This window comes from Papaver somniferum, chromosome 8 (genome assembly GCF_003573695.1).
Source record: "Papaver somniferum cultivar HN1 chromosome 8, ASM357369v1, whole genome shotgun sequence".
Taxonomy (NCBI): domain Eukaryota; kingdom Viridiplantae; phylum Streptophyta; class Magnoliopsida; order Ranunculales; family Papaveraceae; genus Papaver; species Papaver somniferum.
In genome coordinates this window covers 95,142,178-95,160,019 of record NC_039365.1, presented here as the reverse complement: position 1 = coordinate 95,160,019, position 17,842 = coordinate 95,142,178, and the positions used below count along the sequence as shown (strand labels likewise).

The following is a 17,842-nucleotide window of genomic DNA, read 5'->3' as shown; positions in this document are numbered from 1 at the left end:
CAAATAGATATACTATCAATAACCATAGAATATATCCATTCCAAAAATATCGTGAAGAAATATCTTTGATTGTGGAAAAAAAACCCTAATTTCATTGGGTTAACTCAATACATAAATCAAGATATTGAAGACACAGAGGAACAAGGAAACTGTTCTATGAACAAAAGTATAATGGCTGAGGAGAATAATGAGCAAGTGATTGACCTAGCTGAAAGATTTAAACAAGCAGCCCTTGATCTAGATAAGGAAGAGGATGAAGTGGAAGAAGTTACTAATGAAGATACAACAAATTGGGATAACCGTCTAATCGGTATGATTATCATGGAAGAAGGAAACATGGGATTTAAATCGGTGGAACATCATATCAAGTTTGCTTGGTCACACATCTCAGAAGGAGAAGTGAAGGTAGTGGAAATTGATAAAAACATCATGATTTTCAAATTCAATGATGAAGAGACAAAGTACAATATCTTCATAACCAGGCCATGGAGTTTAAACAAAAACTTAGTCGTCCTGCACCACTATAACTCTGAGGTTATCTATAAGGAATTAGATTGGAATCACCAATGCTTCTGGCTCCAATTAAAGAAACTACTTCCTGAGTATTTGAATGTTATTTCTGTCACAAAGATTGGAAAACTGGTTGGTGAAGTAGTTGCAATTGAACCCAAAGATGCAATTCCAGTGGATAAAGAAGGAGTCAAAGTTTGTGTCAATGTAGATATAAACTTTCCTCTAAGAAGAGGTGTGATGGCAAAGACTAATGCATGATGTACCAGACGGATTAAGTTCTTTTTTGAAAAACAGCCTCATAACATCTGTCCAAAATGCTACATTATCAAGCACACCAAAGGTGCTGTTTGCAAGGCAGCTGAAGATTTTTTAACAAAAGCTCATAGTAAGCCATACTTCCTTGGAGCTAGTATTACTGCAAATAAGAAGACTCTGGAGAATGGAAGACATGACAGTACCATTCCTAGCTGCCCAAAGAATAAAGAGACTAAGAAGATAGGATTCATCCCTCCAAAGGATGGCATTCTGCTGGTACCAAGGTCTGAGACCCCGGCTCATATGGATGATGAAAATGATGCAACAAGATTAGGCAAAAGGTTAAGAATCACTGCTCCTTAAGATGAACCCGGATCAAGCAAACATTCTCATGATGGGGGACAATTTGATACACAAGCTGCAGAAGGACTCACAACAAAGGAGAATCAATCTGACAACACTAAGGGAATACAGAAGGTAATACACAAAAAACTTTTTATAACTTTAAATATCTTGCATCATTTTCATAATATTTACCTTAGTTATCTCTTTCAAAATCAATCTGCTATTTTTCTCACTAATTACTCTTATTCTTCTACAAATATGAAAATCATTTCTTGGAATGTTTGTGGATTTGGAAACAAGGATGCTAGAAATCATCTTAACATGCTCATTAAAACTCAAAACCCTGACATAATTTTCTTGTGTGAAACCAAAAATCAGTCAAAGAGAATGAGCTACTTACTAAAGAGATTCAAGTATCCAAACATAACCCTTTTAGATTCTATAGGCCTTTCAGGAGGGTTATGTATCTTATGGAAAGATGGAATTGATTTGCAGATTATTGATGCTCAAATGAATATGATAAACTGCACTGTCAAACTTGATAGTCAAAATAACAGTAGCATGTTGACTTGTATTTATGGTGCTCTTAATCCCAGTGACAAGGAGAATCAATGGAACCACCTTAGAAACTTAAGGACAACTTATACTAATCCTTGGATTGTTATAGGAGACCTCAATTTCATCTTACATCAGAATGAAAAAGAAGGTGGAAATCCACATGGTCAAAGTGATATTGATGCTAATAATCTACTTTTGGATAGTAATAACCTTTTCAGTATGCCTTATATAGGAAATCCTTTTACCTGGACCAATAGAAGGAATGATAATAATCTAATTCTTGAAAGATTAGATGGAGCTGTTATTTCTTATGACAAGTTTAATATCTATCCAAATGTTGTTTTATATCACTTAACTGTCTTAGGGAGTGATCATTGTCCTATAATGCTAATCACTAGCAAACTGGAATGCAACACAGAGAAACCCTTTAGGGTGAATAGGTCCTGGTTCAGAGACCCTACTTGCTCTGAGTTAATCGAAGCTGAATGGAAAGGTAATACTAATGGCTCTGCTAGTTTTATCCTTGCTAATTGTCTACACAACACCAAATATTGTCTCAAAAACTGGAATTATCAACACTTTGGTAATATTAATTCTCAGATTTCTAACTTGGAATTTCAACTGTCTAATCTTACTAGAACTGTTAGTAATCACAATGACATCAGGGTTGTGGAGCTAACAAGGAAACTAAAGTATTGGTATGATGTTGAAGAAGATTTTTGGAGGCAAAGAGGTAAGGATGATGCAATGCTCTTAGATGATAGGAACACAGCATATTTTCATTAAAAAGCAAACTTTAGAAAACAAAGAACCCAAATTGAGTCTCTTCAAAACAATCTAGGTATTTGGCTTGATGATAGACATGATATTGAAACTGAGCTTCTTAGACATTTCAGTGACATGAGTAGAACTACACATCCCCCTAGCTCTGATACTTATCTTGATAGACTTGAAAATATCATAACCGATCAGGATAATCTTATGTTAACTGAAATTCCCTCTAGTGAAGAAATTAAGAAAATTGTCTTTGATATGAAGCCTTGGACCACTCCAGGTCCAGATGGCTTTCCTCCTGGTTTCTATCAGTTAATGTTGGAGACAGTTGGACCTGAAGTGGTTAAAATGGTAAAATCTTTTTTCCATTCTAAATACATTCTTAAGCAATTAAATCACAACTTCACTATTCTCATTCCTAAGAGTAATTGTCCCAGAAATGCTGCTGATTTTAGGCCCATTAGCCTCTGCAATGTGTCTTATAAAATTATATCTAAGTTGCTAGTTTCTAGACTTAAGAAAGTTTTGAACAAAATTATATCTCCTTCTCAGACTGCTTTCATATCTGGTAGGCTAATACATGATAATATAGTTATTTCCCATGAATTTATTCATTCTATGAAGAAAACTAAGGATAAAGATGGTTGTGTAGCTATCAAACTTGATATGTCAAAGGCCTTGAAAGAATTGAGTGGTCCTTCCTCCTTGATAGTCTCAAAAAGTTAGGTTTCTCTTCAGATTGGTGCAGTATGATCAACTAGTGCATTTCAACTGTCTCCACTTCCATCCTGCTCAATGGTGCTCCAGGTAAAGTTTACTATCCCCAAAGAGGATTGAGACAAGGAGATCCCTTGTCTCCACACCTCTTCATTCTGTGCATGGAAGCTTTGTCTAGAATTTTAATTCAAGTTGAACATGATAAGCTCATCCATGGGTTTAAGGCCAATAAACATTGCCCCTCAATCTCTCATTTGTTCTATGCTGATGATTGCCTTATTTTCATAAAGGCAAGAATTAGAGATGCTAGAAACTTAACTAGTATTATTGATCAATTTAGCAAATTTTCTGGGCAAGCTGTTAACTTTGAGAAATCAGCTCTAGCTTTTAGCAAGAAAGTACCTAACAATGTCAAAAATGAGATATCCAATATTCTTAGAATTAGGAGAATGTCTTTAAATGAAAAATATCTAGGTGTTCCTCTTCTTTTACAAAAAATAAAATTTGATTCTTTCAAACATTTGATTGACAATTCTAAGGGTAGACTTGCTCACTGGAAACCAACCTATCTAGCACCACCAGGAAGAACTGTAATGAACCAATCAGTGTTAGGAAGCTTAGCTAGCCATCACTTAGGTGTTTTTCCTATGCCAAAGGAGCTTACTGATAAGCTTGACAGTATTCAAATGAGATTTTGGTGGGGTAAAAAAGATGGTGAGAAAGATTGTTTTCCTAAGGGTTGGATTGACATAGCTCTTCCAAAAGAGCTAGGAGGTTTGAATATCAGGCAAACTGATATTTTAAATCTTACTCTTCTAGCTAAATTAGCTTGGAGGATGGTAGAGAATCCAGATGATAAATGGTCTTGTATTCTTAGGGGCAAATACTTTATGAATGCTAATCCTTTGTGTGATAGTGTGCCTAAACAGGGCTCTTGGATTTGGAAGGGGATCTGCACAGGCCTGGACATAATTAAAAAAAATTATGTCTGGGAAATTGGTAATGGTAAATCTATACATATTTGGAAAGACAATTGGATTCCAAATATGCACAGACCACCCTCAACTCAATTAATTGATCATGATATGAAGTGCTGGAAATTGGAAACCATTAATGCTCTATTTGATAGGAATACTGTATCTGAAATCCTAAAGATTAGAATTCCTTTCAATGGAGAAGATAAGCTTAGATGGGAACCAACTAGTAATGGAAGCTTTACAGTTAAATCTGCCTACAAAGTCATTTTAAATGACAGACTCTTACACAAATCCAGCAAAAATAATATGAGTATTAACTGGTGCTCCTTCTGAAAACATAAACTACCTCCTAGAATACAACATTTCATGTGGAGATTTCTCCATAAGTGTCTGCCAACTAAGTACAAACTTGCTAGAATCACCAAGTACCATTGCAATCTCTGTCCTATGTGTAATCAAAATGTTGAAACTACCCAGCATCTGTTTGTCTCTTGAACTGTTGCTAGAGATATCTGGAACAAGATTGATACTAGTCTTTTTAATCTGCTCTTAACTACTTATTTGCATTAACGGGTGTGCCAGTTCTTTCCAACAAGTAACACCTCTGCAGGCTGAGGCGCATGCTTTGTTGAATGCAGTCTTATGGGCTAAAGGGAAAGGCTGGACAAAGGTGCACTTAGAAGGAGACTCCCTGAACGTGATCAATGCAGTAAATGGTTCTCACTCAGCAGTGAAATGGACAACACAAAACTTAATAAATGATGTAGTAGACATTCTTAATTCCTTTTCAGTTTGGTTGTGCACACATGTGCACATGGATGCAAATCATTTAGCTGACATTCTAGCTAAGTTTGCAAGATCCAAATCTGTTTGCTTTCAGTATTTCTCAGATACTCCTGAATGGATTCAAACTTTGATCCAACAGGATAAAACTCTCGTATAAACTTTTTTAATATCTGTCATCTTCCCTATTACAAGAAAAAAAAACAAATAGTGACCCTATTGTGACCGGATGATGATACACTTGGAATTTTTTCTAAAAATGTAAATGCATCTGTTTTCACTCCAAGTATAACATTTTCTTTATCCATTAAACATAACATTTATAGTGTTTTGCTTAAAAATAAATGACATTTCCCTCTGTACAGTGGTGGGTTGTTGAAAGGGCTTTGAATGACACCTTCACACTTTTCAACCATCTTCTCCACTCTCTCATCATAATCCTCTTCTTCCTTCCCCTATCTAGAATCCTTCCTTTTAAAACTTCAGAAAGAAAGAAAGAGATCGACCTTTTCTTTAACCAACGACAATAAAAACAACCCCCAGAGACCCGAAACTCATGAGTGACCGATTCCGCTTTTTGTTTGAATATTGAGTTTTCTTTGTCTCCATAAGTTGTACTTTTTGAACACAAGCCGTATGTGCTCTTTCCTTTCTTCGTACCTATAAATACCAACTCAGATTTGTATCTTCTTTACACTTATCCTGTTATTCTCTCCTTCTTCACTGACTTTATATTAGTTTCAGTTTCTAATACTACGAAATGGCTACTACTCAAGATCAGATCCCTAATGGTACTAATGGAAATCACCAGTCAAGTGGATCAGTTGTTGTCAATGTTAAAGATTCAGAAATTCAGCAAAATCATCAACTTGATCATTCTAATTCTCAAACTGATTTCAAAGAATCATCAAACTCTGTTCTTTGTGTTCCTTTCTTACAGAAGGTTCGTCTTCTCTTCTCCTCCATCTTAATTTATATATGTAACTACGATTCTGCTGAATTCATTCATCTTTACACAAACCCTTTGAAACACAGTTTGATTTTTCATCTGAATTCAGAAAAATTGTCTCTTTTCTTTCCTGTGAAATTGGAATTTGTGATGTACTTCCGCAATCATGACCGAAAATCTTTACAGCCCCCGCTGTGTTTTTTGGTCACATGCATGCAATTAATTAACAAAATCTTCTCCTTAATTAAATTCTGTTAAAGTGCACAGCAGTTTTAGTAAAATATCATCATTAGATAACCATATCTGACATTTTTTTTGGTGGTCATGCGAAATTTTGAAACAGATGCTTGCAGAAGTATTTGGAACATACTTTCTAATATTTGCGGGTTGTGGATCAGTAGTAGTGAATCTTAGCAATGACAGAGTAGTAACACTTCCCGGTATATCCATAGTTTGGGGTTTGGTTGTGATGGTCATGGTTTACTCCGTGGGTCATATTTCGGGTGCTCATTTCAATCCGGCCGTTACTATTGCTTTTGCAACCGTCCGGAGATTCCCATGGAAACAGGTATGTCGTTTAACTAGCATTATTTTGGATGCGTGAATGAATCGACAATATCTTTGGGTCCTCTGATTTGGTTTTTTGTTGACTAAAATAGTAGTAAACAAGGAAGGATTTTGAATTTTAAAGGATTTCTTGCTTGATTTTACGTGATTTCATCTGCATTAATTTAAGTTTTGTGATTTTTGGAAATATTTAAGAACTTCATTGATCCTTGCTATCGTCCCATTCATAAGGGATGGGCTACTGAATATTCAACCTTTCAGTATATTCCTAATTGGGGTACCCCATAGTAATTAAAGGTCCCATAACATGCATTTTGGGGGTGCAAGTGTATTGTATAATGTACATATGGGTGGGGTTTAGTCAGATATATGACATACGAAATCCACAATAAAAAGGCATATAATGAGAAGTAGCTGGTTGTTGGCTTGTTAGTTGTTGCGACCTGCAAGTCCCACCTTGTGAACATCATAGGATTAAATATCCAAGGCCATACCCCATATTTGACTATGTATAATTTCTGTATTATTTTTATGATAGCCTTGTTGTCGCCTGGATTAATCCAAATGTGTCTACGGTGTCATATGCCCCATTAACCGTGGTAGGGATGAACAACTCATGTTGTCATATGGTCACCAAAGAAATTAGGTAAGTCAGCAATAACTCCTTGTACTTGGTTAAATTCATGACAACCCGGTGACTTTTGATTTCATGACGTTCATTTTGTGGATGTTTTTGTTTTTTTAACAGAAATTTCTTTTGAAGTTGGTTATATAGTTATGAATATCTATTCTGTAGGTACCAGCATATATAATTTGTCAGGTTCTGGGATCAACATTAGCAAGCGGAACCTTAAAACTGATATTTGGAGGCGGGAAACATGAGCTTTTCTGCGGTACCTTACCCGCTGGATCAGACCTTCAAGCTGTGGTTCTTGAATTCATCATCACCTTTTACCTCATGTTTGTGATCTCTGGTGTCGCCACTGATAATCGTGCAGTAAGTACTTTTTTACTCCACTGTAAATTTTCACTTGCATTGAAAGTTACAGTTTAAATTTTGTATTGATGTGAACACAAGTTTTTTAAGTAAAGGAAAACCATGCTGATTTCATACTTATCAAGATTGTATTCATACCAAACTTCCTACTTCACATGTAGTATTAGTCAAACATCACTGTTTTCACATGTCAATCCTAATAAAAAAGAAAGAACAAAAATGGTCTTCATTTTCACATGTAGAACCCTGTTTCACGTGTATTATGCTTTGTATTATACTAGAGTAGATAGACTTTGTAAAGATATAGTATTCCAGGATTAATCCTAGTTTGCAACCTAAATGAAATAAAATCAGAATTCCGTATCAAATAGAATCAAATATATAGTAGTTTACAACACTATTTTGTGTTCATCTGTACTGCAGATTGGAGAACTTGCCGGCCTTGCAGTAGGAGCAACAGTCTTGCTAAACGTGCTTTTTGCCGGGTATATTCCCCCTAAATCAATCAAAATCTTGTTTAGAAAACTCTTTTGTTGAAAATTTAACTTAGGTGTATTCTCAATTTTGGTGCAGGCCGATTACGGGCGCGTCAATGAACCCAGCACGAACAATGGGACCAGCTATAGTTTACGGACAGTACAAATCGGTTTGGGTTTACATGGTTGCACCTACAGTTGGAGCAATAGGTGGTGCTTGGGCATACAATATAATTCGTTTTACAAACAAGCCATTACGGGAGATTACTAGAAGTGGTTCTTTCCTTAAAAGCGTTAGAAAATGACATCGACAACCACCGATGCGATGATATACGTAATGTAACAACTCTCTACATATTTAGAAGGGTTTGGGGGGTTCCTTTTACTTGTTCATTTTTGTTTCTTCTTAGCTTATGAGTGGATGTAATAATCATCATTTGTCTTTAGCTTTTAAAGTGCTCTTTCGGTTTGGTTTTCTTGTATGTAATCCTTTCCTGTGTTCATAGGATTGCCTTAAATGGTTAAAGATATAGTTTATCTAGTTAAGTAGTTAACCGTCATTTTTGTTTTGTTTCTCAGTTGGTAGTTCTATTTGTTGTTGCTTATAGAATAAATTTTCAAGGATAAGTGCGCACTCGAAAAGGATTTATTGCGTATCTTCCCCACCAAAACTTTGTTTTCTCTTAAAGTGTCTTTGAAAATTTAAATACCAGGAGGTGAAGTTTTGGTCAACTTCCTAGCCATCCAACTGATGAAATCGGACCCGATCGAATGCAATATTTAACAATTGAAATAATAATCCATTGGGATGTCGGATGAGAACGGTTGGACTAGATGAGTGGATGGGAATGATCTATTAAAGGACACAAACAAACAACAGAGACTCGAGCCTTGTATAAGAGGCTGAGATAGTTTATATGACAGGATGTCAAAGACAGTTGGACTTGACTGACAAACAAGCAAGAACTGTACGGATAAAACTTGTAATACCTGTCTCAGGTAAACTAAACTAAAGGCATACAAAGAAATGATTAATGCAGACACAGAATGAATAGTACACTCGTACTATCCCCCCTCAAGCTGTGGCAGTGGAAGAACACGCAGCTTGTGACGCAAAAATTCAAATCTTGCTACAGAAAGTCCCTTTGTGAAAACATCAGCCACTAAATGATCAGTCGAAACATAGTGAAGACGAAGAAATTTGGACTGAACTAACTCTCTGATGAAGTGAAAATCAATGGCAACATGCTTCATACGACTATGCGGTGTGGGATTAGAAGCCACTGAGATTGAGCTTTTGTTATCACAACCAAGAGTTGGTGAGGAAGAAAGAAAAATATTAAAGTCCTTGAGCAGCTGACAAACCCAGAGAACTTCAGCAGTTGTATGAGCCAATGAACGATATTCTGCTTCTGTTGAACTCCGAGCAACAATATGCTGCTTTTTAGAGGACCAAGAAATGGGAGAACCACCAAAAAACACACAGAAGCTGCTAGTAGAGCGTCTATCATCTGGATTACCATCCCAGTCAGAGTCAAAGTATGATGACAAAGCTGTTAAAACTTGTTGAAGTACAATCCCAAAATCCAGAGTGCCTTTGAGATACCTTAGGATTATCTTTGCTGCTACAAGATTCATAGTATCGGGATGGCTCATATGTTGACAAACCTGATTCACATCATAACAAATCTCTGGCCTAGTCTATGTCACATATTGTAAGGCACCAACAAGATCTATAATCTGAAGCATCAGCTAAGGGTACGCCATCATGTTTGCTCATTTTAGTGTCAGCAATGGCTGGGGAAGAACAAGGCTTAGCATCTCTAAGCCCAAGAAATAGTGAATAGGGCCTAAGTCCTTCACTCGAAAAGATGCAGAAAGTTGAGATATAACCTTATTTCAAGCAACAGCTGAAGACCCAGTGATGATAATATCATCAACATAAAGATAAGAATAATGATGATATTTGATCCATGTTTGAAGGTAACAAGAGAAGTATCTGCCTGAGAAGTCTCAAATCCAAGAGAAAGAAGATACTCCACGAGCTTTTCATACCAATCTCTTGGAGCTTGTCTAAGACCATAAATGGATTTATGAAGTCTGCATACATAATTTGGTTTGTCGGGATCTTGAAAACCTGGAGGCTGAGTCATGTAGACAACTTTTTTGAGATCTCCATGAAGAAAATCGTTGCTAATGTCAAGTTGTTTAACATGCCAGTTATTATGAACAACAAGAGCTAAATCAAGTCTAATAGTAGTTGGTTTGGCAACTGGACTGAAAGTTTCTTCATAGTCTATACCCTCTTGTTGATGGTAGCCTTTTGCAACAAGCCTGGATTTAAGTCTATCAACAGTATCATCAGGATTATGCTTTATTTTGAACACCCATTTGCAGCCAACTAAGTTTTGTGAAGGATGAGGAGGTTCAAGTGTCCAAGTACCAACATTTTTGAGAGCTATGCATTCAATGACTAATGAGTTGAGCCATTTGGGATGTCTTTCTTCCTGATCAACAGATGTGGAACAAAATCTTTTGTGGAAGCAAGTAAACAAGCAGGTACTGGATATTTGGATGAAAATAAAGCTTTTGGTGGTTTTGGTTTAAAAATACCTCTTTTGCCCCTTGTAGTCATTGATTTGATGAATGGATCTCCTGGTAATGATGGAATGGATGATGAAGGAGTGGCAACAGAAGTTGAAGTAGTAGAAGTAGCATCTGGAGTGGATATATCTTCTTGTACTGAAGTAACAATTGAGTGAATACTTGGAGTTGTAACAGTTATAGTAGCAGAAGTATCTTGTGAGCCATTAGTAAAATCATGTGAATGCAGCTGAGAGCTTTGAGAAGTAATATCTGAGACATTAAATATTCTTTGAGTGAGAGCAGGAAAATGTGCTTCATTAAAGGTAACATGTCTTGATATAAACACTCTGCCAAAGCAAGGTTCAAGACATCTATAAACTTTCCGAGGTGAAGAGTATCCAATGAAAATACACAACTTACTTATAGGATCCAATTTTGAATGTGTATAAGGCTTAAGCCATGGATACCAGGCACACCCAAAGGCTCTCAAAGAAGTATAATTTGGAGCACTCCCATAAAGCTTCTCATAAAGAGACTTAAAAGATATAGAAGAAGTAGGTAGTCTATTAGTTAAGTAGTTAGCTGTTTGTAGAGCATCCACCCAGAAGCAATCTTGTAAATTTGATTGGATAAGTAAAGTTATACAAATACCAAGCAAATGTTTGTGTTTACTCTCAGCCACTCCATTCTGCTCAGGAGTGTAAGCACAAGAATATTGATGTTCAACACCATGAGTTGCTAGAAAAGAACTAAGTTCATTATTAATGAGTTCTCCTCCCCCATCAGTCCTAATAACTTTGATCTTCAGATCAAAATAGTTCACCACTTATATTTTAAAGTTATTAAAGATCTGACTTTCTTATTAAAGGAAATACCCAACAATGCTTGTTGTAATCATCAATTATGTTACAATAGTAAGTAAATCCATTACAAGAAGTAACATGACAAGGTCCCCAAAGGTCCATGTGCAATAATTGCAATGGTTGTGTGGATTCTGAACTAGAAAGAGAAAAGGGAAGCTTATGATCTCTTCCTAACTGACAGTCTTTACAAACAAAAGACTTTGAAATAGACATAGGACCTACAGGAAATAAATGACTAATCCTCTACATTCACTAAAATGATGGATGTCCAAGCCTCATACGGAGGAGATGTGGGGAAACCTGAACTGCAGATAGGGTGGTAAATGGATGAGGTGAATCCACTGAAGTTGAAGATAAAGATGTTGTGGATGCTAGGTGAATAGATACAATCATTATGTCTCTGCCCTTGGAAAATGTTCCTCCCAGATTTGAGATCCTTCGCAAAGAAGTTGTCACCCTCAAATGTTATACTATAGTTATTATCTCTTGTAAACTTGTGCACTGACAATAGTTTATGAGATGCAGATGGAACATTAAAAATTGTAGGTAAGCTAACAGAATTAGAGTGTAAAAATTTGGTAGAATTACCTATTTCTGAAATTGGCATACCTTCACCATTAGCAGTGGTGACTTGTTCACTTCCAGTATAAGAATGACAATCCTACAAATATGATGCATCTGAAGTAATATGAGCCATGGCACTTGAATCACAGTACCATGGATTGTATCCAAGAACATCAGTTGAAGCCATCATGGCATGAATATTAGGTGGAATAGGCCGGCCTTGATAAGCAAAATCCTTGCGCTGATTACACTCAATAGCAAAGTGACCAAACTTGAAGCATATTTGGAAAGTAGGTCTATGAGGTCTCATACCAGTAGTTGAAGTACCAGAAGAAGTAGGTAATGATGATGGACTAGGTGATTGAATAAAAATATTTGTGGTATAGTTTCTTGTAGGAAAATGAGATGTTGAGGATGTAGTAGGATGTGAGTAGTGAGGTCTGAATTATGGTCTTGATGAGTAGTTAGGTCTTGAATTATTGTGATAATAAGATATGCTTGATCGAAAAGCTGCAAAAGCTTTTGCTTTTTCTGAGTTAATGACATTTTTAGACCTTTCATACAAGACAATGTCTTCACTGAGCAAAATATTACGTAATTCCACTAAAGTAACTGGTGTATTTCTAACTCGAATTGATGTAGAGAATGAATCAAAAGCAGATCTAAGACCCTTGAGTACACTAACAATCATTTCAGATTCACATATAGGAGATCCAGCGGCAGATAAAGAATCTGAAATCTTTTTGATTTCATTGAGATAGTTGACCATAATGTTATTACCTTGTTTTATGGATGAAAGCTTTGTTCTGAGTTGTATAACATGAGTTGAAGAGATTGCTGAAAACCGTTCTTCAATTGATCTCTACAATTCATAGGAAGTAGTCGGACCAACTATATAGGAGATGACACTTTCATAAATTGTTGATTGAATCCACAAGATTAATGTTTGATCTTCTTCATTCCATTTGATCCACTCAGGATTGATATTTTCTTCAAGATCAGATCCTCTAATAGCATAGACATATTTAATTATGGACATCTTTTTGAACCATCTATATAACCTAATACATTGTATCTTTTGAAAAGTGAAAGAAGTAATGATTTCCATGTAAGAAATTTTGATCTTGGGGTTTAGAGGGAACTATACTAGCAATAGTATGTAAAGGTACTTTAGTAATACTTGATTCCACATCGAATCAAAAGAAAAATCAAGAAAGTAGAAGCTTTTGAGTTGCAGGTTTAATGGCGGAAGCTAAAGAAGGTTATCAGGCCCTAATCGCCTCTGATACCTTAGTGAAATGAGTGGATGAGAATGATTTATTAACGCACACAAACAACGGAGACTCGAGCCTTATATAAGAGGCTGAGATAGTTTACAAGATAGGCTGTCAAAGACAGTTGGACTTGACTGATAGACAAGCAAGAACTGTACGGATAAAACCTGTAATACCTGTCTCAGGTAAACAAAATTAAGGCATACAAAGAAATGATTAATGCAGACACAGAATGAATAATACACTCATACTATGGACAATGAAGGATATACACTCCTCCAATGTTGTAAAGAGAAAAGTTATCCACAATAAAAAAATTTAACAAATTCCAAATGCTCTCAAATTGATTTGCTACCAGTGAACCGTCACTAGACAAGGCATAGCGTTTAACATTGTTGTGATTAAGTTTCTCACATTGATTTAGCAACCTTTGGAGGGGAAAACTTATACACACAAGGCAGAAGCATTCTGGAAAAAAGTTTTGCATTTTAGGTCCACATTGCCATTGGGCACTAATTGCTGTGTACTGGGCCTCGTAGGTCCACGGTATCGGTGAGTGTTACTAAGTTTTTACTCACTTCAAGTAATTTGTCTATTTGCAAAAGTAAGAGCATAAAGGACGCCAAAAATGCAGATTGTGATTTATGGCGCTGAAAGCTTAAGCTTAAGCTTAAGTACCTTGCATTGCTAGGATATCTTTCCATCAAGCAGAGACAGAGACAAGGCTACAATTGGCAGAACAGGGACATGTGCAGAATGCAGAAATGCTCGAGTACCTTGCATTACTATCATTCAGTTAAGCAGAGTCAGCGCTGGCAGAAAAGGGATATGAAGATTGAAGACACCCAATTATACTATCAGATATATAGAAAATAATCTTCCAACCTAAGCCAACTTCAATTCTGCGGATTGCTCAAACCTAATTAGCACTTTTATTCGATTAAATTTGATCAACCATACATTTCAGTGATCATAAATGATACAACAACAAAAGCTAAGACAAGTACAAATTGCATACTGGCCAAGTCGAAATAAATTATTACAACAAACAATCTAGGGTGCCTGTGGCAGCTGACAATAAACTTCGTTGTGCACTAAGCAGTCCTTCCCTGTGTGAACGAACCCCTGGTTACTTTGTCTTCTCATCAGCAGTCTTTAATAAGAGGTATAGTTTTTCCAGCGCCAATTTTAGCAGCAGAACTAGAAAACCTTGGCTTTCCTCTTGGAAGAATAATAGGTCTACAACATAAAAGAATCATAACCAACTCCGTCATAAACGAAACCAAACTAATCCAGACGAACAACGTCTTCCTCCAATTCCAAATCATCATTTTGTATAGAGGAAGTTCTGTTTCAAGAACCATGGATGCTGCATATATTTCAGGTATACCGGCGCCAGACTTGTACTGAGCTCTTTGTTCAAGGACCACCTTTAAGCAAGATGTTGGTTCATTTTCTTCGTTAGCTAAATGCCTCATCTCAAGGTCAAGAACTTGAGATTCCGATGAAAAGCCTGCCAGGAGGGGAAGACTCTTAATGGATGTTCCAAGAAATCGCAGGAGCTGGCTTTTGAATTTCAACATGCAGGGGTATCTTGAACTTGTTGTAACTTTACCATTTGCTGATAATGAATCTACTCTAACCTACAAACACAAATAGCATCATTGAGTCCGTAATCAGTCTGTTTCTAGTACGAAAAAATGAACAAATGCAATCCGAACTCAAATATTGGTGCAAGAAAGCATACCTGAAAGACCCCAAGATTCCTGTTGTAGTCAGATTCTGGCATTGTCAATGAGACTGTTAGCTTCAAGTTCCGATGAGAAGGAATTACTTTTGACGAAGGCTCGCCTACAACGTAATTTCCAACTTCAAACTTGTCACCTTCATGACTAGGACACCCAGTACTTGGTATCAAAGCAACTGGCGCACTCTTTGTGTAATCGAAATTCAAGACCTCGGTCGTTTTGATCGGTTCTTCAACAATGTGCCTCATAACAATTCCACCGATTACGAATCCGGACAGCAAAATTCCGAACAGCACAGCAAATACATAAGCTGACCAGAGTAGTCCCCATGCAAGTTTTATTGCTAATTTACTAATGGACTTTTCTCCGGTTACTTTGTAAAACAAAAATGGAACAACTCCACCACCCAAATTCAAGAACTTGCGAGTTGTTCGTTTCAAAATCCATTTGACAAAGCCTAATGGATTCGTAACAAACATGAATGAACAATACATGAACCAAAGTGGAAAAGTGAAGAAATTGATAAATAAGTTGAATTGAAATCCAATGGTTTTGATCACTAATCCTGAAACCATGTCCAGAGCATAGTTTGATAAAGAATCATCAAATGACTTGGTGTTTGTTAATTGGTAAGAACTTTGGTTAATTTCTTGATGATTCTGGTATTTGTCTACATCGTCGAAATGGTTAAAATTTCCCTTTTTCTCTTCAGAAGGGAATGCCATTTCATTAGAAATCTGATCAACTTTACTCATTTCCGAGATCAGAACGGAATTCTTAGGACCACAAGAATCCTTCATATCATCAAAACTCTGTCTTCGGCTAGAACGAGAAGAAGAACGACGTCTAAAAGTACTTTTGGTGAAGGGTGGAGATTCGGAGGATTGTTTGAGTTTGAACAGAATTACCTCATCATCAGCTCCATTTTCGACGAACTCAAGACGATAAAGATTATCCGACAACGGCAATGATTCATCTTCTGATAATAATGCTTTAGCCTTTTTGGCCATGATTCTTTTGTCTTTGAAAAGAAAATTGTCTAGGAAGTCGAAGAATGGAACAGAGTGATTATAGTTATATACTATATTTAGATTCTCCATTAATGGGGATGAGGAAATGTTGATCTAAGGTTAGGATTTCTGATAATTTTCATCATTAGGATGAAAAGCTCGGGGGAGGAGGGAAGAAAGATGAGTTTTTCATTTGATTTGGAGAAGAGGAAGAAGATGAAGTGATGAGAAAAACGTAAATGGTGTTTTTATAGGAAGAAGATGGTGGTGACGTTGAGATGCATTATTAACATGCATGAAGACATGAAGCGCGCAAGTTTGCACTCGGATTGAGAAGATACGTTGATCGATGACACTTATCTAATCTTTTCTTTGCAACATTGTCGCTGTCATTGTATTTTTGTATATAAAATGAACTAGGTAGGCCGATGTACCGCAATGGTAACGGTGATGATACCGGTGACAAATAATAAAGTCGGTAGTAATAGGTTCCCTCCTGCTTGGCTAATTTAACCGTTTGATCCCGATCCAAGCACAACCATGTCCCAAAAATGGAACCGGCAATTGGGGATACGGAAATTAATCTGGGGATATGAATGAATATTCTATTAAGTGGCATTTTTTTAATATTCTCATCCAATAGTTCTATTAAGGGGCATTTTTTAGGGGTGGAAATACTAAACTACCCTTTAAAACAAATAAAAACTAAATTAAAACTAAGAGCTTCTGTAATAGCATGTGTGTGGAGATAAATGTCAAAATCCACCTAAAATACACATCCATTTTCTCTAAAATCATTCTCCAACCCGGATGTCATAAATCAATGTATACATGACTTTAGGTAGAAAATATCAAGGGAAATGTCTAGTTTTCCACATTTCCCTTGACATTGTCTACCATCCTAGTCAGCATTTTTAAATTAAAAATATATTGTATTTACTAAAACTAATTCTAGTACAATAAATAATCATTTTTAGACCTAATAAAATCTTAAAATTACTAAACATAAAATTTACATTTAATAAGAAAAATGATCACAAACAACACCATTGGAGATGGGTAACTTTTTTCACCTAAATTTAAGGAAAATTTGGAATAAAGATGTCTTGTTTGTGTTGCCACATAGGAAATACATACAACAACCGTTGGAGAAGCTCTAAATATTCTCCCACTCTCTTTCAAATTCTCTTCTCCTTCTCTGCCGGATCCTCATTTTGAAAACGATTTTTTTCCACATAGCTGATATTGTATTAGTGATGAAGACCATGCCGGAAATGATGAAGACCACGCCGGAAGTGATGAAGACCATGCCGGAAGTGGTTTTTTTTTACATCGCCGACATTGTATTAGTGATGAATACCATGCCGAAAAATGATGCCGACGTGCTCGACAAATAACTTACAATACCGGCACTGTAAATTGGGAGTACCAATTTTCTGTACATTTTGTAACATCTGTCGGCGTTGATTTTGTCGGCGTTTTGTAAGTTGGGAGTACTCATTTTTTTAATCAAATTCCTATCACCTCAAAAAATTTCATTTTACTCTCATCCAAGTAAAATGATTATGATTGATACTAATCATTATCAAACTAATATATTAATTTAACTAATTATAATTAACTACTAAATCTGATTAGTGAGGGATATATTAGGAATTAGTTAAAATATATGGATATGGGTAACTCGGATTTACTATTTAAATCCCTATTTTATCCTATTATCATATCCCCCAATTGCACGTTTCTAAAATACCACATCTAATTTATTAAAATAATGTTGTGATCTAAATGTGCAAAGTGACGCAAAACCTGGCTCGTAACCCAAAATATGCACTACTATAACTCAAAAGTTATCATAGTATCCAAATCCAATGACGTGATTCAAA

General features: G+C 36.1%; 3 protein-coding genes across 4 annotated transcripts; 2 read left to right on the top strand and 1 right to left on the bottom strand.

Annotated features, from left to right (window-relative positions):
- Positions 1–1,371: 1,371 nt before the first annotated feature.
- On the top strand, positions 1,372–5,082 carry LOC113305796. The gene is made up of 4 exons (XM_026554797.1): positions 1,372–2,404; positions 2,513–3,166; positions 3,253–4,459; positions 4,722–5,082. The coding sequence occupies exons 1-4, from the start codon at positions 1,372–1,374 to the stop codon at positions 5,080–5,082; spliced, it is 3,255 nt and encodes a 1,084-aa protein (XP_026410582.1).
- Positions 5,083–5,287: 205 nt separating this feature from the next.
- On the top strand, positions 5,288–8,471 carry LOC113302135 (aquaporin NIP1-1-like). Of its 2 annotated transcripts, XM_026550982.1 has the most exons (6): positions 5,288–5,556; positions 5,667–5,865; positions 6,215–6,439; positions 7,235–7,435; positions 7,859–7,920; positions 8,009–8,471. In XM_026550982.1, exons 2-6 carry the CDS (start codon positions 5,683–5,685, stop codon positions 8,214–8,216), a joined length of 879 nt encoding a protein of 292 aa, XP_026406767.1. In that variant the 5' UTR covers positions 5,288–5,556; positions 5,667–5,682; the 3' UTR covers positions 8,217–8,471. The 2 variants fall into 2 exon arrangements, with proteins under 2 accessions (XP_026406767.1, XP_026406766.1); XM_026550981.1 differs by having other exon boundaries at positions 5,289–5,865.
- Positions 8,472–14,107: 5,636 nt separating this feature from the next.
- On the bottom strand, positions 14,108–16,436 carry LOC113303611 (seipin-2-like). The gene is made up of 2 exons (XM_026552652.1): positions 14,946–16,436; positions 14,108–14,841 (listed from the first exon to the last, which is right to left on the bottom strand). Exons 1-2 carry the CDS (start codon positions 16,044–16,046, stop codon positions 14,344–14,346), a joined length of 1,599 nt encoding a protein of 532 aa, XP_026408437.1. The 5' UTR covers positions 16,047–16,436; the 3' UTR covers positions 14,108–14,343.
- Between the last annotated feature and the right edge of the window lie 1,406 nt (positions 16,437–17,842).